The sequence below is a fragment of the Plecotus auritus genome (genome assembly GCF_963455305.1).
Source record: "Plecotus auritus genome assembly, chromosome: 15".
Lineage (NCBI taxonomy): Eukaryota > Metazoa > Chordata > Mammalia > Chiroptera > Vespertilionidae > Plecotus > Plecotus auritus.
The window spans coordinates 5,001,559-5,027,545 of NC_137781.1; the positions used below are offsets into that span (position 1 = coordinate 5,001,559).

General features: G+C 57.6%; 1 protein-coding gene across 1 annotated transcript in view; it reads left to right on the top strand.

Annotated features, from left to right (window-relative positions):
• Nucleotides 1-25,987, top strand: part of ADAMTS17 (ADAM metallopeptidase with thrombospondin type 1 motif 17) — a gene marked incomplete at both ends in the record, with an annotated part of 100,824 nt that overhangs the window by 52,536 nt on the left and 22,301 nt on the right. Inside the window, 9 exons of the mRNA XM_080651719.1 lie at nt 1,758-1,859; nt 3,685-3,830; nt 8,222-8,388; nt 11,782-11,909; nt 14,526-14,646; nt 17,501-17,581; nt 19,908-20,065; nt 23,053-23,212; nt 23,944-24,079. Of these exons, the coding sequence (XP_080507845.1) occupies nt 1,758-1,859; nt 3,685-3,830; nt 8,222-8,388; nt 11,782-11,909; nt 14,526-14,646; nt 17,501-17,581; nt 19,908-20,065; nt 23,053-23,212; nt 23,944-24,079 (1,199 nt within the window). The remainder of the gene's footprint in view (nt 1-1,757; nt 1,860-3,684; nt 3,831-8,221; nt 8,389-11,781; nt 11,910-14,525; nt 14,647-17,500; nt 17,582-19,907; nt 20,066-23,052; nt 23,213-23,943; nt 24,080-25,987) is intronic.

The window sequence follows — 25,987 nt, forward strand, 5'->3', positions numbered from 1 at the left end:
CTCGGGCAGGCGAGGGATAGGCAGTTAGAAACATCGATGAGAGAGAAACATCGATCGGCTGCCTCCCGCACACCTCCCACTGGGGATGTGCCTGCAACCAAGGTACATGCCCTTGACCGGAATCGAACCTGGAACCCTTCAGTCCGCAGGCCGACGCTCTATCCACAGAGCCACACTGGTGAGGGTTTATTTATTTTTTAAAAATATATTTTTTTTATTGACTTCAGAGAGGAAGGGAGAGGGAGAAAGTGATAGAAACATCCATGATGAGAGAGAATCATGGATCGGCTGCCTCCTGCACGGCCCACACTGGGGATCGAGCCTGCATCCCGGGCCTGTGCCCTGACGGGGAATCGAACCCTGACCTCCTGGTTCATAGGTTGATGCTCAGCCACGGAGCCACGCCGGCCGGGCATTTTTCCGTTGATTAGAGAGAGTGGAAGGGAGGAGAAGAGACAGAGAGAGAAACATCCATGTGAGAGAGACACATGGATTGGTTGCCTCCTGCACATGCCCCGACCACGGCCGGGGATCGAGCCTGCAATCCAGTTACGTGCCCTTGACCGGGAATTGAACTCGGGACCCTTCCGTCCTCAGGCCGATGCTCTGTCCACTGAGCCAAACAGGCTAAGGCTGTCCCCTCCCCTTCGGGATGTGTCCTGCCATTAGCAGTGTGGACAGCGCCTGTTCCATGCAGATGTTCGAGATTCCTGGAGCTGAGCTTGGCACACCCTTGGCGAGCCGTGCAGTGACTGCCCCGAGCTGTGCATAGGGACCCCGAGGCTCACGCTGCCCGAAGTGCACCTCCAGGTCCCCGGTTTTCCCTGGAGGGGCATGTGTCCCCACTGCAGCTCAGGTTTTTTGTTATTGTTGATTGGGTTTGGCCTCATGCAAACACTGTCTCTTAAAACTTGCAGGGGGCCTCAAACTTTTTAAACAGGGGGCCAGCTCACCGTCCCTCAGACCGTTGGAGGGCCGGACTATAGTTTAAAAAAAAACGATGAACAAATTCCTATGCGCCCTGCGGGCCCGGGACGCGTCGGCTGCTAAGCAGGACAGGCAGCGGCACCCGGCGGGCCGGATCCATGTCCTCGGCGGGCCGCCTGTGGCCCGCGGGCCGTAGTTTGAGGACCCCTGCTTAAAAGAGCCCTAAGGACATCTGGTCTCAATTTTCCGACCACGAGATGGGGGTTTGGGTGCAAGTAGTGTATCTGGGAGGTGACCCCAGGAAGCATGGTGAGGGGACAGGGTGGTGGGAGGAGGAGGAGTCAGAAGAGGTGCACCGCCCGGCCGGCGTGGCTCAGGGGTTGAGCTTTGACCTATGAACCTGGAGGTCACGGTTCCATTCCCGGTCAGGGCACAGGCCCAGGTTGCGGGCTCGATCCCCAGGGTGGGGCGTGCAGGAGGCAGCCGATCCGTGATTCTCTCCTCAGTGATGTTTCCATCTCTCTGTCCCTCTCCCTTCCTCTCTGACATCAATATATAGAGAGATAGACACAGATTTTTTTTTTAAAAAAAGAATACAGTGTTTAAAAAAATATATTTCTATTGGTCCATGCGCACCCTCTGAGCCACACCGGCCAGGCACCTTTAAAATTTTTTTTTCTGACCTCCGGATTCACGACCTTCCTCCTCCCCTCCTATTTCAAATCCCAAGTCCAAACGCATCGCTGGGCCCCCTCCCCTGCCCCCCGGCGACCCCGCTGTGGCCTGCACACGGTGTTCTCGGCACTCACGTGTCTCCTCTTTGTCCGCAGCATCTGATGTGCGCGGGGCTGTGGTGCCTGGTGGAAGGAGACGCCTCCTGCAAGACCAAGCTGGACCCTCCCCTGGACGGCACCGAGTGCGGGGCGGACAAGGTAACCGCCTCCCGCCAGTCCCAGTGGGCAGCCCCGCCCCCTGGGCACAGGGCACGTCTCCCAAGAGGCTGTCTGCGCTGCTCTCAGGAACCCCTGGGGCACCCCCTGGGCCTCCCCAGAAAGGCCCACGGAGCCCACGCTGGGCTGAGGGCCACTTCCATTACCCCCTTTTCTTTTTTTTTCTTATAAGATACAAGCATCGTTTGCTTATTATTTTAAACATATATTTTTATTGATTTCAGAGAGGAAGGGAGAGGGAGAAAGAAACATCCACGATGAGAGAGAATCATGGATCGGCTGCCTCCTGCACGCCCCCCACTGGAGATCAAGCCCACAACCCCGGCATGTGCCCTGACCGGGAATCGAACCCTGACCTCCTGGTTCCTAGGTCAACACTCAACCCCTGAGCCACGTCGGCCGGGCTGCTTATTATTTTTGTTAAATTAACACTGTTTGTCATACAAGTGGATTTACTTACAGACTTTTACATCGATAGATCATCAATGGGAACGCAGGACCGCTTGCCTTACAGGAAAGGCTGTGGTGAAATACACGGAGTGGCCAGATGACGATGATCTCTGAACGCATAATCATCTGGCCACTCAGTGTCTATCCTATATAATTAAAGGGTAATATGCAAATTGTCCCCTCAACCAGGAGTTGGACCAGCAGGCAGGCCGGCCAACCGCCCATGTCCCCTCCCCCTGGCCAGGCTGGCCGGACCCCACCCATGCACGAATTCATGCACCAGGCCTCTAATATATATATATATGTGTGTGTGTGTGTGTGTGTGTGTATATATATATATACACACACACACACACACACATATACATATATATTTTCACATACACACACATATATATGTATATGTATACACACACACACACACTCACACTGAGTGGCCAGATTATTATGCGTTCAGAGATCATCATCATCTGGCCACTCCGTGTAGATTTAATGAGAGCAGCTGTTCCGTGCTAGCTCAAGATTAAGAGACCGAGCCTGCTGCCTGGTCTTCCTTAGCAGGGGGATGGATGGATGAGCGTTATAGAAGAGAGGTGTCGCCCAGCTGGTGTGGCTCAGTGGTTGAGCACCGACCTAGGAACCAGGAGGTCGTGGATTGATTCCCGGTCAGGGCACGTGCCCGGGTTGCGGGCTTGATTCCCAGTAAGTGGCGTGCAGGAGGCAGCCGATCGATGATTCTTATCATGGATGTTTCTCTCTCTCTCCCTCTCCCTTCCTCTCTGAAATTAATAAACTATATATTTTTTTAAGAAATAGAGAAGAGAGGTGTCCAGGCCAGCCTTTCTCCTTGGTCGCACAGCGAGACCGAAGGAGATGCTGTGATTGGCAGCCAGCACGTCAGCGCTCCCGCTCCAGGCCTGGTGCCACGCACGCTGGGAAGTTCTGTTTTAGGGGCCGGCTTCCTCTTGTCATCAGAGGGAAGCCAGCGTCACCCACGTGGGGCCGGCTCACCCTCCCCAAGCAGCCACCTCAACCCTGACGTTCAAAGCCCCAGAGCTGGGCCACGCTGCCCTCCGGGGTCAGATTCTCTCCCACGCAGCCACGTCCGCAGAAGCCCAGGTCTCTCCACGCACCCCGTGGATTCACCCCTTTGCGGGGCACTTACCAAACCCCCGTGGAAGTTTAGGGCGAGGCCCCAGCCCCGACGGAGGTGGGTGTCGGGCCGCGTTGGGTGAGGCGGTCGCAGAGGTAGCGAGCACGCCCACCCCAGCACAGGCCGCGGGGACGTCAGGTAGGCAGCGCGATCGGACCGCGGGGCCGGGGCACCGGGTCACGCGGGGGGCCTGCTGTGTTGCAGTGGTGCCGCGCGGGCGAGTGCGTGAGCAAGACGCCCATCCCGGAGCACGTGGACGGCGACTGGAGCCCCTGGGGCGCCTGGAGCATGTGCAGCCGCACGTGCGGGACCGGAGCCCGCTTCCGGCAGAGGAAATGCGACAACCCCCCGTGAGTGCCGCCCCCCGCCCGCCCCGGCCGCCCCGGCACCTCCACGGGGCTGCGGGTCTCACTGCCCTTTACAGGGTTCGTCTCACAGGGAGAGGCAAGGAAACTGAACTACCAGGGCCGGGGCGGGGCGCATGCCAGGGGGCATCCCGGCCCAGCTCTTTCTGGGGAACAGACCCACCTCCATCCAAAGGCTTCCAGAGCCCGGCCGGTGTTGCCCAGTGGTTAGTGTCCACCTAGGGGCCAGGAGGTCACGGTTCCATTCCCGGTCAGGGCACAGGCCCGGGTTGCGGGCTCGATCCCCATTCGGGGGCGTGCAGGAGGCAGCCGACCCATGATTCTCTCTCATCGTGGATGTTTGTCTCTCTCCCTCGCCCTTCCTCTCTCTCTCTCTCAAATCAATCCTCTCTGGCTGGTGTGGCTCCGTGGATACAGTGTTGGCCTGCAGACTGAAAGGTCGCAGGTTGGATTCCGGTCAGGGACACACACCTCCATTTCAGGCTCCATCCCCGGCCCGTCGGGGGCGTGCAGGAGGCAGCCAATGCGTGTGTGTCTCTCACACTGATGTTTCTCTCTGTCTCTCCCTCTCCCTCCCACTCTCTCTAAAAATCAGCCCAGGAACTATCCTGGGGGGAGGATTAACAGCAGCAACAACAACATGAATAGAAAGAAGAGGTTTTTTTAAAAAGGCTTCTAGGGACAGCTGGAGGACAGGCGCTCCGGGCCGCGGCGTCTGGCACTCCACTCCTCCGTGGAGGTCCTTCCAGGGCGGCCCAGCTCAGGGGCCGGGTGTCAGGAGAGCACCCGGGGTGGCCGAGGGGCTCACCTGTATCTGAAGCCATCCTCCTGGAACTGGGCCTGGAAGCAGTGCTTCCAGGTCTTTCTCCGACGGCGTGGACCCCGGCCCTCTGGCCCCCCTTCGCACGGCGGTTCGGAACGCGTGGGGCGAGGTGTGCGCCCAGCCACGCTTCCCTCGCCCCACGCAGTTTGCTCTTCTCTCGCAACTCCCCCTTTTCGCTCAGAACGGCCGCTTTCCGTCTCCGGGGCCCTCAGCTGCATCCCATTAACGTCGCACACCAGCGCGTTATAAATGATGACTCACCCGAAAGGCTTTTTATCCACAATTAAGTCATGTTGATGAATAATTAGCAAATCCCCCTCGTGTGCAAAACCCTGCTGCCCTGGCGGGATCCCAGCCCCATAAATCACACGCTCCGGGGGGGAGGGGGAGGCCGGGGGGCAGAGGCGCTAAATCTCTGGGGGTCGCTCCCCTGGCCAGCGTGGAGGGCCCCCGGTTACAGGGAAATGTATGCTCACAGCTGAGTCTATGCCAGGAACACCTTCTCCCTTCTGGTAGTGCTCAGGGGATCGGTATTGCATAGTGTGTCCTGTGAAAGCCCTTTCCTCCGGCCCCCAACAGAGCGCCCGACTCCCAGGGGGTGTTCAATGCTTTAGGAATGACTGTTTAATTAAGGGCATTGATGGTGTAGTAAGGGTCCCCAGAGAAAGAGAACCAATAGGAGATAGATAGATAGATAGATAGATAGATAGATAGATAACAGATAGGTGATAGAAGATAGATGGATAAAATAGATGATAATTAGATGATAGAATATAGATAGATGATAGAATATAGGTAGATGATGGATAGGTAGATGAGAGATAATAGATAAATGATAGATGGATAGATAGATAAATAGAAGATAGATGATAGATAATAGATGATGGATGATAGATAATAGATGATAGATAGATGATAGATAGATAACAGATAGATAGGTGATAGAACATAGATAGATACTAGTAGATAGATAGATAGATAGATAGATGGTAGATAGGTAGACAGATGGATAGATGGTAGGTAGATGGATAGATGGTAGGTAGATAGATGGTAGGTAGACAGATGGGTAGATGGTAGATAGATAGATGGATAGATGGTAGATAGATGGATAGATGGTAGGTAGATAGATAGATGGTAGATAGGTAGACAGATGGATAGATGGTAGATAGATGGATAGATGGTAGGTAGATAGATGGTAGGTAGACAGATGGGTAGATGGTAGATAGATAGATGGATAGATGGTAGATAGATGGATAGATGGTAGGTAGATAGATAGATGGTAGATAGGTAGACAGATGGATAGATGGTAGATAGATAGATGGATAGATGGTAGGTAGATAGATGGTAGATAGGTAGACAGATGGGTAGATGGTAGGTAGATAGATAGATGGTAGATAGGTAGATAGATGGTAGATGGTAGGTAGATGGTAGATGGTAGGTAGATGATAGACCCACCCCTGTTGGGCACCACTCAGTGCAGCCCTCCAACATCTGTGCACCCCCCCGCCTGGGTGCCTGCTCACTGAGCGTCAGGGACCCTCTGCGTTGCCAGTGCCCCCCGCACACTCACCTCGTGTTGTTTCCCCTGAAACTGAGGTTATTGCAAAGGACTGTGCCAGAGAGGCGGGTCAGGCGGGCCTGGGACCATCTGCTTCACTGAGGCCGCCCAAATGCTATGGGCAGCCAGGGGGCGGGGCCAGTCCCCCTGCACACGAGGGCCGTCTTCGCCGGTCCCCCCCCCCCCCCCCCGTGCCCGCAAGACTGTTGCCCACGGATAGGGTGCTCCCTGGCCTCTTAGGACCCGTTCTAAGCTCTGACCCAGTCGGGTTTATTCCGAGGGAGCCCAGCAATCTGGTTTTGCTCGGGTACTATTTACACCTTGGTGCTCTGTCTGAGCTTCCTGCCCAGCAAGCCAGGAGGTCACAGTTCCATTCCCGGTCAAGGGCACATGCCCGGGTTGTGGGCTCGATCCCCAGTGGGGGGCGTGCAGGAGGCAGCCGATCCATGATTCTCTCTCCTCATGGATGTTTCTCTCTCTCTCTTTCCCCCTCCCTTCCTCTCTGACATCAATACAAATATATATATATATTTTAAAAACACCAGACTTCCTGTTCTAAAGAGCAACGGCAGGCTCTTTTCCTCGCCTTCGGGGACCCTCCGCAGGTGAATGGGAAGCGAAGGGGCCGGCCTGGGGGGGCTGTTCCAGCCGCAGCCGGGGTGCCTCCCTCCGGGGAGCTGTGTGAGGGCCAGGCAGCCGCGTCAGCTGCTTTTGCAGAAGGACCTGATGTGGTGATGGTTACAGAACACAGCTGACGGAGGCCCGGAGCCAAGCTGACCCAAACGGCATTCCCTCCCGGCTCAGTCCTCCGCTCGCCAGGCTGGCTGCCTCGCCATTTCCCGGGATGTGCAAGCCTCCCTGCTCGGCCTGGCCTCGGAGCGTTCCCGCCCCCGCCCCCCCTCCCCCCCCCTTCCCTTCAGTCCTGGCCCCTTTCCCGTCTCCTACAGCTGGTTTATTCACTGTCCAAACACACTGGCAGAAGAGTCCCTCCCCTCGCCCCCTTTTTTCTCTCTGTCTTGGTCTTTCCAGCTATCGGAATTCGCGCTTCTTGCCAGCTGACACCCAGGCTTGGGGGTCATCCGTGTCTTGGCTCCAGCTCCTTCCCCGCCCTAATCGGTGTCGCTCTCGGTGGGAGTTTCCGCCCAGAGTCTGCGGGGTGGGAAGGTCGCCTCTAGTTCGGATGCCTGTGCCCCGTGCATCCGGAGGGCGCGTGTTTGCGGGAGGAGGGCTGGAAAGGCTCGGGCGCGCTCCGGTGGAGATGGAGAGCCAGCTCTGTCGGAGCCCAAGGAGGAAGGGCGTGGAAGCAGGTGGAACCAGGAAGGCGGCAGGTCACGGAGTGGAGTCCCCCAGGAGCACCAGGAGGGGAAGCAGCCTGCTTGCTAAGGCCCCTGTCCCGGCTTTTGCTCCCACAGGGAAACCCCGTAGGTGCCCTTGCCAGCGACCTGGGGTCCACATGGATGGTTTTTATTTTTATTTTTTAAAATATATTTTTATTGATTTCAGAGAGGAAGGGAGAGGGAGAGAGAGAGAGAGAGAGACATCAACGATGAGAGCATCATCCATCGGCCGCCTCCTGTATGCCCCCTACTGGGGATCTAGCCCACAACCTGGGCATGTGCCCTTGACCAGGAATCGAACCGTGACCTCCTGGTTCGTAGATGGATGCTCAACCCCTGAGCCACGCCGGCGGGCCCGATGGCTAAGTTTTAAGTTCAGACGAAAGACACAGCGGCTGGGTCTTGCTAACCGATACTCACCACATTGCGTGTCCGGGTGACCCTGACTGACAGCCTCGGGCTGCATCTCCCTTGGGGCTCACTGACACACGCCGTCCGTTCGTGTGGGGCTGGGGCTGCCGAGATGGGAGGTGAGGGAGCAGAGGGGGTGCTCTGGAGACCTTGCCCGGCCCCTCCCCCTCCCGCTCCTGGCAAGGAGGCCGAGACGGAGCACCCGCTGGGTCTGGTTAACTCAGGGGGGCCGACCTCTCCCCTCCAGCCCCGGGCCAGGAGGCGCGCACTGCCTGGGCGCCAGCGTGGAGCACGCGGTCTGCGAGAACGCGCCCTGCCCCAAGGGCCTGCCTAGCTTCCGGGACCAGCAGTGCCAGACGCACGACCGGCTGAGCAGCAAGAAGAAGGGCCTGCTGGCGGCAGTGGTGGTGGACGGTAAGGAACGTGGCGTGTCCTTCCCCTCCGGTCCTTTCCCAGGCACCTCAACACCTCCTGGGAGAACCCAGAGGGCCCCCCCGCCCCCCGCAGTCCACCCCGAGGGTGCCCCAGTCCTCCTGCCCAGCTCAGCCTTGGAGGGACCCATGGCTAGAGCCTGGGGTTGACCTTGGACGACTTAGCTCTGTGCCATTTCCCAAGAGCACCTGCGAGGCAGGCAGCAGCCCAGATGCCTCCCGCACCCCCATTTGCAGCAAGCAGCGGCGGGTTCGGGGGGGGGGGGGGGCGGGGGTACCGGCAGCCTTGGGCAAACGACGGCCCGCGGGCCGGATCCGGCTGTTCTTTCCGGTTCTCTTGCTCTCCCCTCCGCTCCTTTACTTTGAATTTATATTAGTTCACACACACACTCCATCCATGCTTTTGTTCCGGCCCTCCGGTCCAGTTTAAGAACCCATTGTGGCCCTCGAGTCAAAAAGTTTGCCCACCCCTGTTCTAGGGGCCCGGGGCCAACTGTGTGGGGCGGGAGGCTGTGCGGGGCCGGGACAGTGGGCGTCTGCTGCCTCCCTTTCTGGTGTTGGTGCTCCCTTGCAATTTCCAGCATCATTTTGGGTTGGTTTTTACTCTTTTTGTAAATTTTTTATTTTTATTGATTTCAGAGAGAAAGGGGGGGGGGAGAGAGAGAGAGAGAGAGAGAGAAAGAGGAAGAGAAACATCAATGATGAGAGAGAATCATGGATCAGTTGCCTCCTGCACGCCCCCTCCTAGGGTTTAAGCCTGCACCCCGGGCCTGGAATCGAACCCAGGACCCTTCAGTCCGCAGGCTGACGCTCAATCCACTGAGCCAGACCAGCCAGGGCCACGCCGTGGAGCCTTTGTACCTCAGCCTCCCGGGAGGGGTGCGGGCAGCTGCATGCAGACCCTGGCCGCCCCCAGCATGGCCGCAGGAAAACGCAGAGGCTCCCAGCAGCCCGGGTTGGGGGGAGGGCGGGAGGGAGACAGCCGCCCCTCGGCCACGCCCACACGGAGGGGCCAGGACTGGGAGCCCCACTCCCCGGAGGGAGCGAGAGGAGGTCACGGCCCAGGGCTCGCCCGCCCTCCGATCCACTCGGCTATGTGCACACCGTGTGTGTTTTCCTTCCCTTCGCCTCTCGCTTCCGTTTTCATTTCCCCGGCCTCGCTTCTTCGAACACAGAAATCCCACGGAAATGTCTGTTTTTCCACCCGTTTCTCCAAGTCCCCAGACACTCCCGTTTCACCTCGAACCGCGGCGGGAGGCCTGACCTCCTCGGCCGCCCAGCATTGCCGTGGCTGGGAGCCACCTCTGCCCAGACCCCCCTCCGGGGCCTCGCAGGGGCTCCTCCGGGAAGCTCACTGCCTTCGGACGGGTTCACCCGCTCGCTTTTGGGTGCGGTTTTTTTCCCCCCAAAGCAAGAAATCATGATGATCTGAAAGGGGCCATCGTACTTATTTATTTTAATATATTTTTATTGATGTCAGAGTGGAAGGGAGAGGGAGAGAGAGAGAGAGAGAAACATCCATGATGAGAGGGAATCCTGGATCGGCTGCCTCCTGCACGCCCCCTACTGGGGATCGAGCCCACAAACCGGGCATGTGTCCTGACTGGTCGACACTCAACCACTGAGCCACACCGGCCGGGCGCTGAAAAGGCCGCCGTCTTGGATAAGGAAGCCGGGGTACCGTCAGCATTTCGCCTTTGACGGAGAGACCTGGAGTTCAGGGCTTTGCAGGGGCCACCTCCCCTGTGGGGTGCGCGCTCAGGCCTTCCTGCAGGTTCCGTTTCATTTCCTTCCCGCACATAAGCAGGAGCCAGCCCTTTGTAGAGGAGCGTTTCAGAGGAGAAAGACCAGATCCTCAGTGGCCGGCCCAGCGCGGGGAGGACAGGGCAGCGTGTCGGCGTCCCTGTCCAGCGCTGCGTTCTGAAAGGCCTGGGCCCGCCCCGGCAGCGGCAGGCGCGCCCCCGCGGTCGGCCGGCTCTTGGGGAGCCCATGGTGACGGCCCTATTCATAGCTCTGCTATCGCGGCGGAATTCTTTGGCCGGTGACGCACAGTTCAGGGAGGGAGACGCGCTATTTTTTTTCCTATTTTCTCTTCTCGAAAAAAGGAGGAAAAAAAAAAAAAAGAAAGAAAACAAGGAAATTCTTGCAGAGGTAGATTTTCCAAGGGAGGACTCGGGACCGCAAACCCTGGCCGCCTCCCGCGGACGGACGACAAAGACGCTCCTTAGAAACGACGGCTCCGTGGAAAAGCCTCCGACGGAACCCGTGGACGTGGCCCGGGGCCAGCCCACCCCGCTCCTGCCTTCCCGTGGGACCTCGTCGCAGCGAGGCGTCGGCGGGCTTGGCAAAGGCCGAGAGGCACAGTCCCGCTCCTCTCCCCGGCACGGCGGAGCCCCCTGGGGGTCAGAGCCCCCAGGGGCACCGGGCGGGTGTGGCGGTGAGCGCTCTCTCACGCCAGCTCCGTTAGGCCCGCTGGAGCTGCTTAACAAAACAGAGGGAAGGTGCCCGCCTGGCCGGTGTGGCTCAGTGGCTGAGCGGCGACCTAGGAACCAGGAGGTCACGGTTCGATTCCCGGTCAGGGCACATGCCCGGGTTGTGGGCTCCATCCCCAGGAGGGGGCGTGCAAGAGGCAGCTGGTCCATGAGTCTTTCACATCATGGATGTTTCTCTCTCCCTCTCCCTCTCCCTTCCTCTCTCTGAAATCAATCAAAATTTAAAAAAAAATTTTTTTTTTAAAAATGCACTGTTTTGAAACTGCTTTAGCCAGGAGACGCTTCTTTATAACCTGAGGACCAGCCGTGGACAAACTACGGCCCGCGGGCCGGATCCGGCCCGTTCGGCTGTTCTATCCGGTTCTCTTGCTCTCCCCTCCGCTCCTTTACTTTGAATTTATATTAGTTCACACAAACACTCCATCCATGCTTTTGTTCCGGCCCTCCTGTCCAGTTTAAGAACCCATTGTGGCCCTCGAGTCAAAAAGTTTGCCCACCCCTGCTGAGGACACTCCCCTCTAGCCTTCCAGGACAGGCCTTCCCACCGACGGGGTGGGTCAGGGTGCCACGGGACACCGGCCATGGAAAGCGGCGAGCGCCCTGGCCCTTAGTGACAGGCACTCGTTCCCGAAGGCCCAGGCCCTGGGTGAGAGTGTACCCGCTGTGGCAGGACCCCTCCCGCTCAGCGTCCGGCCCTCTGAGGCCCTGCAAGCCCCACAGGCTGTCCAGCCCCACCCCGCTCGCAGGCCCCGGCAGGACCCTAGGGAGGCGCAGGGGGAGCGCGCACGCAGGTGTCCGTGTTCCATCGGGGTTCCTTCGCGAAGCAATCAGCCGCGCCCTGCGTGGCCCTCCCCACGCCGACGTTCACCCCTTTCCCTCCCCAGAGAAGCCGTGTGAGCTGTACTGCTCGCCCCTGGGGAAGGAGTCCCCGCTGCTGGTGGCCGACAGGGTCCTGGACGGCACGCCCTGCGGGCCCTACGAGACCGACCTCTGCGTGCACGGCAGGTGCCAGGTGATGTGGTTCTCTGTCCTCGGCGGGGCTGCCAGGAGGCGGCTCGCTCTCCTCAGAGGGGCTCGGCGGGGGCGGGGGGCCGGGGAGGCCTGGGGGAGTGGGTTTTCTTTTTTAAAAAAATACATTTTTATGGCCCTGGCCGGTGTGGCTCAGAGGATTGAGCGTCGGCCTGCGGACCGAAGGGTCCCGGGTTCGATTCCGGTCAAGGGCACGTACCTCGGTTGCAGGTTCCTCCCCAGCCCAGGCCCTGGTCAGGGTGCGTGCAGGAGGCAACCCATCGATGTGTTTCTAACACACATCGATATTTCTCTCTGTCTTTCTCTCTCTCTTGCACTCTCTCTGAAATCAATGGGAAAATATCCTCGGGTGAGGATTAAGAACATAGCCAGGCGTCCTCAAACTACGGCCCGCGGGCCACATGCGGCCCGCCGAGGACATTGATCCGGCCCGCCGGGTGCCGCTGCCTGTCCTGCTTAGCAGCCGACTCGTCCCGGGCCCGCAGTGCGCATAGGAATTTGTTCATAGTTGTGGTTTTTTTTGTTTGTTTGTTTGTTTTAAATATATTTTATTGATATTTTACAGAGAGGAAGGGAGAGGGATAGAGAGTTAGAAACATCGATGGGAGAGAAACATCGATCAGCTGCCTCCTGCACACCTCCCATCGGGGATGTGCCCACAACCAAGGTACATGCCCTTGACTGGAATCGAACCCGGGACCCTTCAGTCCGCAGGCCGACGCTCTATCCACTGAGCCAAACCTGTCAGGGCATAGTTGTTTTTTTTAAACTATAATCCGGCCCTCCAACGGTCTGAGGGACAGTGAGCTGGCGCCCTGTTTAAAAAGTTTGAGGACCCCTGAATATACATTTTTAAATTGATTTTAGTGAGCGTGGAAGAGAGAGATAGAGCGAGAGAGAGAGAGCGAGAAACATCAATGAGAGAGAAACGTCTGTCGATGGATCGGCTGCCTCCTGCACGCCCCACGCTGGCGATGGAGCCCGCCACCCGGGTGTGTGCCCCGAGCGGGAATCGCACCCTGACCTCCTGGTTCACCGGGGCGACCACTGCTCCACCACCAGGCCAGGCGGGCGGGCAGAGGAACGGGTTTTCTTACGAAGACACCAAGGCTCTGCCTCCCACCGCCTGGCACCCCTCGTTCAGGCTCACCTGGCGACCACCTGGGAGTCGAGGTGGCAGAAGGAGTCGGGTCTCGTGGTGTCAAATGTTCTCAAACGTCTGAGCAACTCGAGTCGTGATGACGAAGGGAAGAGCGGCTGCGATGCCGAGGCGAGGCTGGGGTGTGGGGAGGGTGTGTTTTCAGACAGGCTGCTTTGGTTCGGGACAGAAGACACCGCCCGAAGCAGACGCCTTTGCAAATGGTACCCCAAGGGGTACAGATGCCCGGCTTTGGGGATTTGCCCCACCCACGGGGATATAGTCCCCAAACCCACCCCCGACGTTGCCTGTGTGTGACTCACTGGAACGGTGATAAATGCCACGGAAGGGGACAAAGAGAAACAGAGAGGAGGGAGGGGCCGGCACCCACCCGAGTGGAACCCCCCCCCGCAGGCGACACCCCCCACCCTCAAGCCTAGCTCCCCGGGTTGGTCTGCCTGTGTGCCTCCTCCAATGTGAGCGGTCAACCAGAGATGACCTGCTGTTTGAAGGAAACCAGCAGCCGGCCGAGAAAGACCAAGAAAAACACACAGAGAAAACGCCCCCTGGCAGGAAGGACGGAGATAATGATAGACTCCTGCAGGATTCTGGAGTTCTGCCAAGTCAGCAACCAAGCCTGGGAGCAAACTCCAGTCAGGTTGAGAGATAGGGGAGAACTCAGAAATGGTCTTTGCCAGGCGCCTGTTCTCAGAGAAATGGGGTGCCCTTTCACCAAACGGGGGGCAAGTCGAGAAGGGGGAGGCATGCCAGGCCGGTGTGGCTCAGGGGTTGAACATCCACCTAGGAACCAGGAGGTCACGGTTTGATTCCCGGTCAGGACACATGCCCGGGTTGTGGGCTCCATCCCCAGTAGGGGGCGTGCAGGAGGCAGCCGATCCGTGATTCTCTCTCGTCATGGATGTTTCTCTCTCTCTCCCTCTCCCTTCCTCTCTGACATCAATGAAAATATACATTAAAAGGAAGAGGTGAGGGCTGCGAATGGGTAGGAAATGCCGGGTGGACCGAAAGCCTTCATTCCACATGAAATAAGGAGTCAGTGGCGTCCCTCCAATGGGGAGAGAGAGACTGCGCTGTCATTGCGAGGTGGCTGTTACGTTCCAGAAAGCGCACGCTCGCCTTCCCGGCCAGGAAAACAAACGCACTGAGCCCCTCCGGCCGGGCTGGGGGCGCCGCTGCCTTCCCGGGCCCCCCTTCTCTCGGGCAAACCCTAAAGGAGACACTCGGCCACGAGGGGGGTGCCATGCCGGACGTAATGCAAGCTGGGTCCCATTCACGCTTCGCTCCTCCGATTTTAAAACAAGTTAACTATTTGCTGGGGCCTCTGGAAGCAGCGGGGCCCCCCGCCCCGTCTGCTGGGCCTCACGGAGGAGTCGCCGCGTGCCCGACCTTCGTGAGACTGGAACCCCGGCTAACGGCTAACGCAGCTCTCTGGTCCCCCAGAAAATCGGCTGCGACGGCATCATCGGCTCGGCGGCCAAGGAGGACCGGTGCGGGGTGTGCAGCGGGGACGGCAAGACGTGCCGTGTGGTCAAGGGCGACTTCAGCCACTCCCGGGGGACAGGTGAGCGTGGGCCACAAGCCTGCATTTTGCAGATGTCTTACTTCCTTTGCCCCCAAGCCAGCGATCGTGGGCCCGCCCTGCATTTCGTGGTGAAGGGCTGGTTGGTCATGGGTAGGGCGACCTGGGACTTCAGTGTCACAATTTTTGAAAGGCATTTTATCCGCAATGACACGGGTGTCCTTTCTGTAATACGGGGGGCTTGTGTGAGAATCCGTGCCTGCCCCCCGGCTCCTGAGGGGGACTGAGGGAAGCCAGGCAGCTCTGTCTAACGCAGGGGTGGGCAAACTTTTTGACTCCAGGGCCACAATGGGTTCTTAAACTGGACCGGAGGGCCGGAACAAAAGCACGGATGGAGTGTTTGTGTGAACTAATATCAATTCAAAGTAAAGGAGCGGAGGGGAGAGCAAGAGAACCCTCCGCTCTTTCGGCTCCACGGGCTGGATAGAACAGCCGAACAGGCCGGATCTGGCCCGTGGGCCGTAGTTTGCCCACGGCTGTTCTAATCTCATAGCCACTGGCCACTGACCCGCTTCAAACGTTTTTGTTGTTAATCCTTGGGACCCAAGGATATTTTTTCCATTGATTTTTTTTTTCAAAAATGTTTTTATTGATTTCTGAGAGAGGAAAGGAGAGGGAGAGAGAGAGAGAGAGAGAGAGAGAGAGAGAGAGAGAGAGAGAGAGAAACATCAATGAAGACAGAGAATCATTGCTTGGCTGCCTCCTACACGCCCCCTACTGGGGACCAAGGCCGCAGTCCCCCCGGGCATGTGCCCTGACCGGGAATCGAACCGTGACCTCCTGGTTCCTAGGTTGATGCTCAATGACTGAGCCACGGTCACCCACGAGCCTTTCATCCAGTGCACGTGCATTCAGCATGACGACGATGTTAGGGGCAGGAGGTATGCAGAAGGGAAACGTAACTGACCCCAAGTCCAGGGAGGGGACCCCCAGCAAACAGCCCGAGGCCCTGTGTGAGGGGGAGGCAGCTCGGCGGGGTGCTGCAGGGCACCTCCCTCAGGGCTGCAGGCAAATGAGGGCACCCCTGCGTCCTAAAGAACAAGTAGAGGTGGCCCAGGCAGCGTGGCTTAGTGGTGGAGCCTCGACCTAGGAACCAGGAGGTCACGGTTCGATTCCCGGTCAGGGCACACGCCCGGGTTTCAGGCTCGATCCCCAGTAGGGGGTGTGCAGGAGGCAGCCAATTCATGATTGTCTCTCATCATTGATGCTTCTCTCTCTCTCCCTCTCCCTTCCTCTCTGAAATAAATATATATATACTTATATATATATATTTATATATTTATATATTTATATAAAAATATATATAAACATATATATAAATATATATTTATATATTTATATATATGTTTATATATTTATATATATATGTATTTTATATATATATATTTTATATATATATGTATTTTATATATATATATGTGTATATATATATATATATATTTTTTTTTTTTTTTAAAGGACAAGTAGAGATTAACGGTCAGGGAGGGTGGGGCAGGGCATTTCAGGTTGAAGGAGGAACCCAACTTGGAAAGAGTAGGATTCCCCCAGGTCATGTGACATCTCCGTGGCACCAGGTGTGGCTGACGGACCGGCCGATTCTGTCAGCTCCGATAGGGAGGTGCCTTTCATCTCCGCCCAGCTCCCAGGAGGAATGTCTTATCGTCTAGGGTGGCTGTCCAAGAGAAATACCAGCCCAGAGAGATAAAAGCAGCCAGACGCAGGCTTTCTGCAGGTTCTGTGGAATCCTGACCCTCCTCTGAACTCCTCTGGGCCCTTCACCTTCAAGGCTGAGCTGGGAATTCCGAGCAGCACCCCCCACCCCGACCCCTGCCACGGGGACAGCGTCCCCGCCCTCCGGGGTACCCTCCTTTCATGTCCCGGAGAGGCTGAGTGGTGGTTATGTATGACCCTCCGGCCTGTCGCGTCCCAGCCTGAGCCGATCAGGGCCCCGGCTACTCACCGCTCCCCTGCGGAAGGCGGCGGCTGAATGGGTCTTCAGAATTCCCCGGTGCTCTTTTCTTTCTTTTCTTTTCTTTTAATGTTTTTATTGATATTTTAGTTTTTGAGTTTTTTGGGAGGTCTATACCCAGGAGCGGGACGAGGCTTTCACTTCATTCGTTACATCGCCAGCTGACGGTACAGCCTTCCGTCCACTCAGGCCTTAGCACAGGGGTCTTCAAACTTTTTAAACAGGGGGCCAGTTCACTGCCCCTCAGACCGTTGGAGGGCCGGACTATAGTTTAAAAAAAAACTATGAACAAATTCCTATGCGCACTGCGGGCCCGGGACGCGTCGGCTGCTCAGCAGGACAGGCAGCGGCACCCGGCGGGCCGGATCCATGTCCTCGGCGGGCCGCCTGTGGCCCGCGGGCCGTAGTTTGAGGACGCCTGCCTTAGCGCCAGCGACTGGCGTCCACGGAACCCCCCACGGTGACCCAGGCGCCCTGCGTCCAGAGAAACCTTCTGAAACAGCCTGTTCGTCTTTAAAAACACATCCGAGACCTCGTCTTAACGGATTGCACCTTCCGTGACGGTAACCCAAATCAGGCCGCATTCTGAGCACCTGGGGTTAGGACTTCAACCAATGAATTGGGGCGGGGAGGGGGGCGGGAGATAGGGTTCAACTCATCCCTCACGCAGGTAGGGAAGGGGTGCTCTCTGGCATCCCGGCAGCCCAGGGGTTCTGGCCGTAGAAGGACGCTCTGTGGTTGACACTTGTCATAGCTGTACCGGCCCACCAGCTCTGCAATCTCTATTGGGGGCGGGGGTGAGGGATAGAGGGGACTGTGGCGGGAGATGGGGCCGGGCTGGTTCACCCATGTTCCTTGTCGCCACAGGTTATATCGAAGCCGCTGTCATTCCCGCCGGAGCGCGGAGGATCCGCGTGGTGGAGGACAAACCCGCCCACAGTTTCTTAGGTAACGCCAAAAAAGTGAGCTGGCGCACAGCGTCTGTTCTGAGGATGGAGGTGGAGGGCCAGGCCGGGGTCAGCAGCGTTCTCCCAGGCCCCGTGGTCGGCCAACGGTGGCTCGCGTGCCACAGGCGGGTCTTTGGCCCCTTGAGTGTGGCTCTTCCACAAAATACCACGGCCTGGGCGCGTCTATTTGGAAGAAGTGGCGTTAGAAGAAGTTTACGTTTAAAAAATGTGGCTCTCCAAAGAAAGTCAGTCGTTGTCCTGTTGATGTTTGGCTCTGTGGACTAAGGAGTTTGTCAACCACTGTCCCAGGCCATTGGCGTTCAACTCCTATGTTAGGTGTCATGGCAGAAGGACTCATGGTTCTGGCTGCACAGACTTCCCAGCACCACCACTCACCTGACCCCAGCCCCGGGTAGCGAGCAGAATGGGGAACATTGTCTCTGCTCTTCCGGGGAAATGTGGAAAGGGCAGAAGGATGTCAGGGTCCTTTAGATCGCTCAACTTCTATTTCTAATTCCCACCTGAAATGGGCTTTTAAAAATATATATATTTTTATTGATTTCAGAGAGGAAGGGAGAGAGAGAGAGATAGAAACATCCGTGATGACAGAGAATCATGGATCGGCTGCCTCCTGCACGCCCCACATGGGATGGAGCCCGCACCCCGGGCATGTGCCCTGACTGGGAATCGAACCATGACCTCCTGGTTCATAGGTCGATGCTCAACCCCTGAGCCACGCCGGCCTAGCCTGCCTTGGTCCCCTCGTCTCCTCTGCCAATCAGAACCCCAGGATTCAGGGCCTGGGGTGGGCACTAGGGCAAGCCCCGAGGTGGTCCACGCTCCTTACGTTTCTAAACTTCAGTTCAAACCAGCCATGTTGGCACCGGGGCTGGGCGCTCTGGAAGTCAAGCCCTTGGAGCCCTGAGTTCCCCTCGTATTTGCTGGGAGCGATTCCCGAGGAATTCCACCCCACCTACCCCCAGCCCACGCCGCCTGGCTCGCGGCTCGAAACCACCTGGAACAGGAAATGCCTCTGCAGTTCGCATCCACGGCCCCGAACAGCGCTGGCGGGCCTCCGAGTGGAAATAAAAGGCGCTGACGCGGCGCCAGGATTAGAAGTGGGTTGACTGCGGGTCAGGTCTTCCAGCGCAATCCAGCAGGGAGAGCCGCAAGGAGCCCGCTCCCGCGCAGCCCCACGCGGGGAGGGGTGGGAGCGGGAGGCCTGGGGGACGGGGTCAGACCCCCACACGGGCCTGCGGCCAGCGCTAACGAGGAGCCCTGCCCCCCCGGCCAGGGATGCCCCCTCCACGCGCCCCAGCGTGGCTCACAATCTCTCCCTCCAGTGCCCAGTGTACATGTCTGCACGGAGAAAGAAGGACCCGGGTTGGAAACGGACACGCGTCACGTGACCCGGGGTTCTGGGCCCTGGAGGAGGTTTTGTCTGCCCTGCCCTGGGGGTGAGGAGAGCAGGGACCCACCCTCCCTTCTGTGAGAAGTTCCTCTCGCCCTTAAGAGGTCCTAAGGGCTCCTCAGCAAAATACACAAAGCAGGCCCTGCTGTGCTTCAGACAGCGATTTGAAACGTCCCACCTGCCCCGTCTGATTTGTTCAGTGGATACTGCAGGCATCCTCAAACTGCGGCCCGCGGGCCACATGCGGCCCGCCGAGGACATGGATCCGGCCCGCCGGGTGCCTCTGCCTGTCCTGCTGAGCAGCAGACGCGTCCCCGGCCCGCAGTGCGCATAGGAATTGGTTCATAGTTGTTTTTTTTAAACTGTAGTCCGGCCCTCCAACGGTCTGAGGGACAGGGAACTGGCCCCCTGTTTAAAAAGTTTGAGGACCCCTGGGATAGAGCGTCGGCCTGGGGACTGAAGGATGCCAGGTTCAATTCCTAGTCAAGGGCACATGCCCGGGTTGCAGGCTCGATCCCCAGTCGAGGGCATGCAGGAGGCAGCCGATCCATGATTCTCTCTCATCATGGATGTTTCAATCTCTCTCTTCCTCTTCCTTCCTTTCTGAAATCAATAAAAATATATTTAAAAAAAAATAAAAATAAAACGTCTGACCTCTGACCCCGGCGGATCCCCAAAATGAAATTGTTCTTCCCAGCCAATCAGAGCCCCAGACATACATCACAGACAGAACCAGGTCCCTCCAGAATTCCCGGTGCTCTTTTTTTTTTTTCCCTTTTAATGTTTTTATTGATTTTTTTAGTTTTTGAGTTTTTTGGGAGGTCTATACCCAGGAGAGGGATGGCTGGGTCGTAGGGTCGCTCTGTACAGACGTTCTACGTGGCCTCCGTTCCATGCTGTCCCGTTCTCTTTCCAGCCCTCAAAGACTCCAGCCGGAGGTCCATCAACAGTGACTGGAAGATCGAGCTCCCCGGAGAGTTCCAGATCGCGGGCACCACGGTCCGCTACGTCCGCAGGGGCCTGTGGGAGAAAATTTCCGCCAAGGGACCGACCAAAATCCCCCTGCACTTGATGGTAAGGTTTGGAGAGGGCTCCCCGTTTACTTCTTCCCAGGGGTTTGGGTGGCGGGCCGGTGCTCCCGGTTCCTGGTGGCTCACCCGGTCACCTGCAGCTCAAGGCTCTCTCTTGATCTCCACTTTTCTTTTTCAATATATTTTTATTTATTTCAGAGAGGAAGGAAGAGAGAGAGAGAGAGAGAGAGAGAGAGAGAGAGAGAGAAACATCAATGAGGAGAGAGAATCGGGGATCAGCTGCCTCCTGCACGCCCCCTACTGGGGATGGAGCCCACAACACGGGCCTGTGCCCTGACCGGGAATCGAACCGTGACCTCCTGGTTCCTAGGTCGACGCTCCACCACAGAGCCACGCCGGCCGGCCTCCCATCTTTTCTTATCTCATCCCTTTGGCCATGCTTCCGATTTCTCCCCTCGCAGAACGTCGCCCCGGCTCCTCGCTGGCAGGGCCCCAACCTCTCCTGAAGCGGAACAGCCTCCAGGAAGGAGCCGCGCGGCCCTGTGGCCACCAGGGAGACTTGGCCCCGTTAAGCAGACGGCCCGCGCCGAGTCTGCGTTTTTATATCAGATGGCACCGATCCGCCCCACGGTGTGTGTATCCACACTGGAAATTACCTTTTGGAAAGGAGCTGTTGACTCCGTTTCCTTCCAAACCAACAGCGCTCAGATTTTCCAAGCTCGGCTTGCAACAGGCATCTGGGAACTGGGGGGGGGGGGGGGGGGGGGGGCAGGTTCTACGGGAATGCCCACTCCCCGGGTGGTCTCAGAAACCTGTGGGGTCCTGTCTTACCTGTCGGGGAGGACGCGCCCCCCCCCAACCCACGGACCACCTGTTGATGCGTCCTTTTTAATTTTTTATTTTGGTTAGTCCTCACCTGCGGATTTTTTCCATTGATTTCTCTGGAGAGCGTGGAAGGGACGGGGAGAGACAGAGAGAGAGAGAGAAACATCGATGTGAGAGACACACGTTGACTGGTTCCCTCCCGCACATGCCCCAACCGGGGCCGGGCCTGGAGCCTGCAGCTGAGATACATGCCTTTGACCGGAGCCAAACCTGCAACCATTCCGTCTGTGCCTGACACTCTATCCCAGCCGTGGGCAAACTACGGCCCGCGGGCCAGATCCGGCCCGTTCGGCTGTTCTGTCCGGCCCGCGGAGCCGAAAGAGCGGAGGGTTCTCTTGCTCTCCCCTCCGCTCCTTTACTTTGAATTTATATTAGTTCACACAAACACTCCATCCATGCTTTTGTTCCGGCCCTCCGGTCCAGTTTAAGAACCCATTGTGGCCCTGGAGTCAAAAAGTTTGCCCACCCCTGCTCTATCCCCTGAGCCAAAGCAGCCAGGCTGATGCATCCTTTTTATGAATATCAAAGCACTCCCGGGACAGCCGTGCCTGTGAGCCCTGAACGCAATAAAAATGTATAAAATAAAATAAAGTAAAATAAAAGCAGCCCTGGCCGGTTCGGTCAGTGGTTAGAGCTTCCACCTGCAGACCAAAGGGTCACAGGTTCGATTCCTGGTCACGGGCACGTACCTGAATCGCAGGTTTCCTAGCCCCGGGAGGGGCCTGTGCTGGAGGCAGCCAATCGATGTGTGTCTCTCTCAGGTCGATGTTTCTATCTCTCCCTTCCTCCTCCCTCCCTCCCACTCTCTCTAGAAATCAATGGGAAAAACGATTCTCGGGTGAGGATGAAACGTAATGACGATAATAACAAAATAAAAGCAGTTATGCAGAGGGCCTAAGAGGAAGCCAAGGATAAGATGCGACCCTCACCGTCACGTCCCCGGTCGCCCTGGCGCTTGCTCTCTGTAGGATGGGCACCAGGATGGGTTTATTTCCCGTGTCTTCTCCAAGCTTCCATGGCCCGAGTGCATCGCCAGCCCGTTCCGGCCCAGGCGCAGCCGGGAAACAGAGCTCAGGCAGCCCCAGGCCCAGCCCTCGTTACTATTAACTGCTTCTCTCTCTCGAATGACGACAGTTCCTTCCAGTTTGCAGATCTAGAAGTGAGCGTGCCGCTGTGGCTGTCCGTAGGAGCCATTGTCCCCCAAACCAGGACGCACGCCCTGGGGAACCACGGGGACCTGCCTCGGAAACCAGTCGTGCACACGCACACAAATTACATGTGGCTGCGAAATTGCACGAAATTGGTTTCAGATGGATCCCCCATTCACCAGTCCTATATCCCCAGACTGAGATAATAAAGATCTCTTTTAAAGAGGCTTTTTTTTTTTTTTTTTTTTTTACTTTCTTTTCCACCGGAGGCAGCTTTCCAAATGCGTTCCTGCAAGTCTGTTTCTTGGAGAAGTAGATGTTTATGCTGCCGAGGCGCCCCGCCCCCACCCACCGCGCACTCAAGCCCTCGGAGGAGGAGGGGGAGGCCGGGGAGGGAGGAGGCTCCCGTCTCAGGCACTTGCCACCTGGCCTCCCCCACGTCTAGTCAGGTGGGCCCTGCACGGTCTGCCTTCAGCTCCCGCTGGCCCCCCTCCTGCACCTCCCGGCCTGGAAGTGAACTTGCTAGTGGCTTCAACCTGAGAGGACCTGCTGGTTTGGGGCCTACCCTGGGGACACCCTCCTCCCCCCCCCACAGCCAGGCCACTTGAAAGTCCTACCTGAGGCCTTGTTGTGCAACGTTAATTTGAATATGTTTTTATTGTTTGATTTTTAGAGAGAGAGGAAGGGAGAGGGAGAGGGAGAGAGAAACATCGATGAGGAGAGAGAATCACGGATCAGCTGCCGCCTGTACGCCCCCTCCTGGGGATGGAGCCGCAACGTGGACATGTATGCGCCCTGACAGGGAATCGAACCCTGACCTCCTGGTTGTTGGGTCAACACTCAACCAGTGAGCCATACCGGCTGGGCAGGTCCAACCTGCTTTAAAACCCCGTGCCCACCGGGAGGGAGACCCCACAGCGAGGCTCTCTGCGCACCGTCAGCAGCCCGGGGCTACTGCGTGATTTCAAAGCGGCCTTTCCTTCTGCCGCCCGCCCAGGTGTTGCTATTCCACGACCAGAATTACGGAATTCACTATGAGTACACCATCCCCGTGAACGCCACGGCCGAACACCAGAGCGAACCCGAAAAACCCCAGGACTCCTTGTTCATCTGGACCCACAGCGGCTGGGAAGGGTGCAGTGTGCAGTGTGGAGGAGGTGAGCGCCGGGTCCGGGCCCAGGCGGGCAGGTGTGGTCACAGGAAGGAGGCGTGGATTCCAGGCACTCTGTGGCCAGGGCACAGAGAGGGACAGGCCGGGCACGTAACCGGTGTTTGTTCATTTCAGAGAGGAAGGGAGCGAGAGAAACATCGACGAGAGAGAGAGAGAGAGAGAGAGAGAGAGAGAGAGAGAGAGAGAGAGAGAGAATCATGGATCGGCTGCCCCCCTGCACGCCCCCTACGGGGGATCAAGCTCATAACCCGGGCATGTGCCCTGACCCGTAATCAAACCGTGACCTCCTGGTTCATGGGTCCACGCTCAACCTGGTCCTCGTCTAGAATTTTCCTCCTGGCCCCGCCCATGTCTCGCACACCCTCCTGGCTGAGGTTATCCTTCTCCTGCCCTGACCATCGTCCAGGGGTGGGCAAACTTTTTGACTCGAGGGCCACCATGGGTTCTTAAACTGGACCGGAGGGCCGGAACAAAAGCATGGATGGAGTGTTTGTGGGAACTAATATAAATTCAAAGTAAAGGAGCGGAGGGGAGAGCAAGAGAACCGGATAGAACAGCCGGATCCGGCCCGCGGGCCGTAGTTTGCCCACGGCTGCCTTAGTCGGTTAAACGACTCTCCGGTCAGAAGATGCCCCGAAGGCCCCTCCATGGCGGGACCTAATGCCCCTCCCGAGGTGGCAGCCATAGCCTCTCAGCTCCCTGTGCGCTGGTTTCCAGGGGAACGCAGGACCATCGTGTCCTGCACACGCATCGTGAACAAGACCACGACGCTGGTGAACGACAGCGACTGCCCCCCAGCGAGCCGCCCGGAGCCCCAGGTCCGAAGGTGCAACTCACACCCATGCCAGGCACGGTAAGGAGCTGGGGTCTCCGGCGCCGAGACTGTGGGGCAGAGCGATGCCATCGGTACAGGCCAGTCCATGCGGCCTTCCCTGGCTGCTGAGGGATCTGTGTGTGCTCGAAAAGCGGGGATGGACATGTACAATCCGCCAGGCGGCTGTGGCTCCGTGGTGGAGCATCGACCTAGGAACCAGGAGGTCACGGTTCGATTCCCGTCAAGGGCACAGGCCCGGGTTGCGGGCTCGATCCCCAGTGTGGGGTGTGCAGGAGGCAGCCGACCCGTGATTCTCTCTCATCGTGGATGTTTCTCTCTCTCTTTCCCTCTCCCTTCCTCTTTCTCTAAAAATCAATTTAAAAAAAGTGGGGGGGGATGGTTGTCTTTATCCCGTACATTGTCCTCGATTTCCCCGACCCCCGTTTCATTTTCTTCAGCCCTCTTTTCCCATTCAGGCCCCGGCAAGCTGCCTCTCCCTCCCCGATTGCACGCTGTTCGCACCTCCTCATTCTAATCCCGCCCCCACTCTGTGGGTACCGCTCCCAGGCCCCGCCCTAACCATCTGGAATCTGGAATCCAACACACACAGCAGATGGCCTCCCTCCAGCCTCCCGCACCAACACAAACACGTGGGCCAACCTGGCCCCAGGGCTGGCGGGCGAGGCAGACATGGCAGATCCGCTCAGCTGCCGTGGCTGCGGCTAGAGGCTTCCCCCGTGCTGACCGCCGTCTGCGGGACAGAGGCCCTCAGACCCTGCCATCCTCTGGCAGGGACGGGACGAGCCTGTCCCTTAAGGCCGGTCCCACGTCCTGGAGCAAGGAGGGCGATGACAGGTCCCAGGGCCTGCTGGGACCGCCGCTCAGCGTCGCTGAGTTCGTCTCTTCAGCCCGTCAGAGCTTACAGGCCCCTTGGAAAGCTAATGCCGAGCTGTTAGCTGTGCCCCCAGAGTCGTGACGGTTTGGACCCCTTCCGGGCGGCACACACTGCACGTGCGCTGAATTCGGGGGATTCAGAGAAGAATGTGAAATACCTGCCTGGCAAGCACTCCGGATAGTCACCTGTGAGGCAGTGAATGTGGAGTTGAAATAGGCCGTCTTTTCTCAGATATCTTAACCAGGTTTGGGCTTAAGATCGAGTGGAATCCCTTCTGTTTTTATGGAAGCATATTCCCCATGCACGTGCGCATATATCCATGAGTGTGTGCACGTGTGTGTGCCTTGTGCATGCACGTGTGTGTGCATGCATGTGATCATGACTTAAGAATGAAGCGTACAACAGGTGGCCCCTTAGGCACAGCCAGAATCTGAAAAGGTGACACGATCGCACCCATTTCTAGGCTGGCGGGCACGTGAAGCTTCTCTTTCCTGCTTTCCACTGAAACAAAAGCGGCGCGTTTCATTGTCACTCCGGCTTTGGCTCGGCCCGGCCCCCCGCCCAGGAGCCCTCCTCTCCCCACGCTCTGAGCATCAGCTTCTGCAGGACTCTCTCCCTTCCTGCCCCTCGTCACGCTTGACTGTGGCCTTGAGGCCAATAGATTCGTCTTCCAGTTGGGAACGAGAGATCCTCACGTCCCTGTTATGGGAAGGCAGAAGGCACACGATCTGTTGGGTTTGGTAGCTAACCAGACAAGGGGTGGCATGCTGCCAGTTACCCAGGGGTGGCCGAACCAGGGCTGGTGCGGCTCTGTGGACTGAGCCTTGTACCAGGTAGCGAGAGGGCCTGGGTTTGATTCCCAGTCAGGGCACATGCTCTGGTTGTGGGCTCCATCCCCAGTAGGGGAGGCATGCGGGAGGCAGCCGATCCATGATTCTCTCCCGTCACTGATGTTCCTCTCTCTCTCTCCCTCTCCCTTCCTCTCTGAAGTCAATAAAAATATTTTTTTAAAAGAAAGAAGCAGCGAAGTTGACGGATTGGGGATGCAGAAC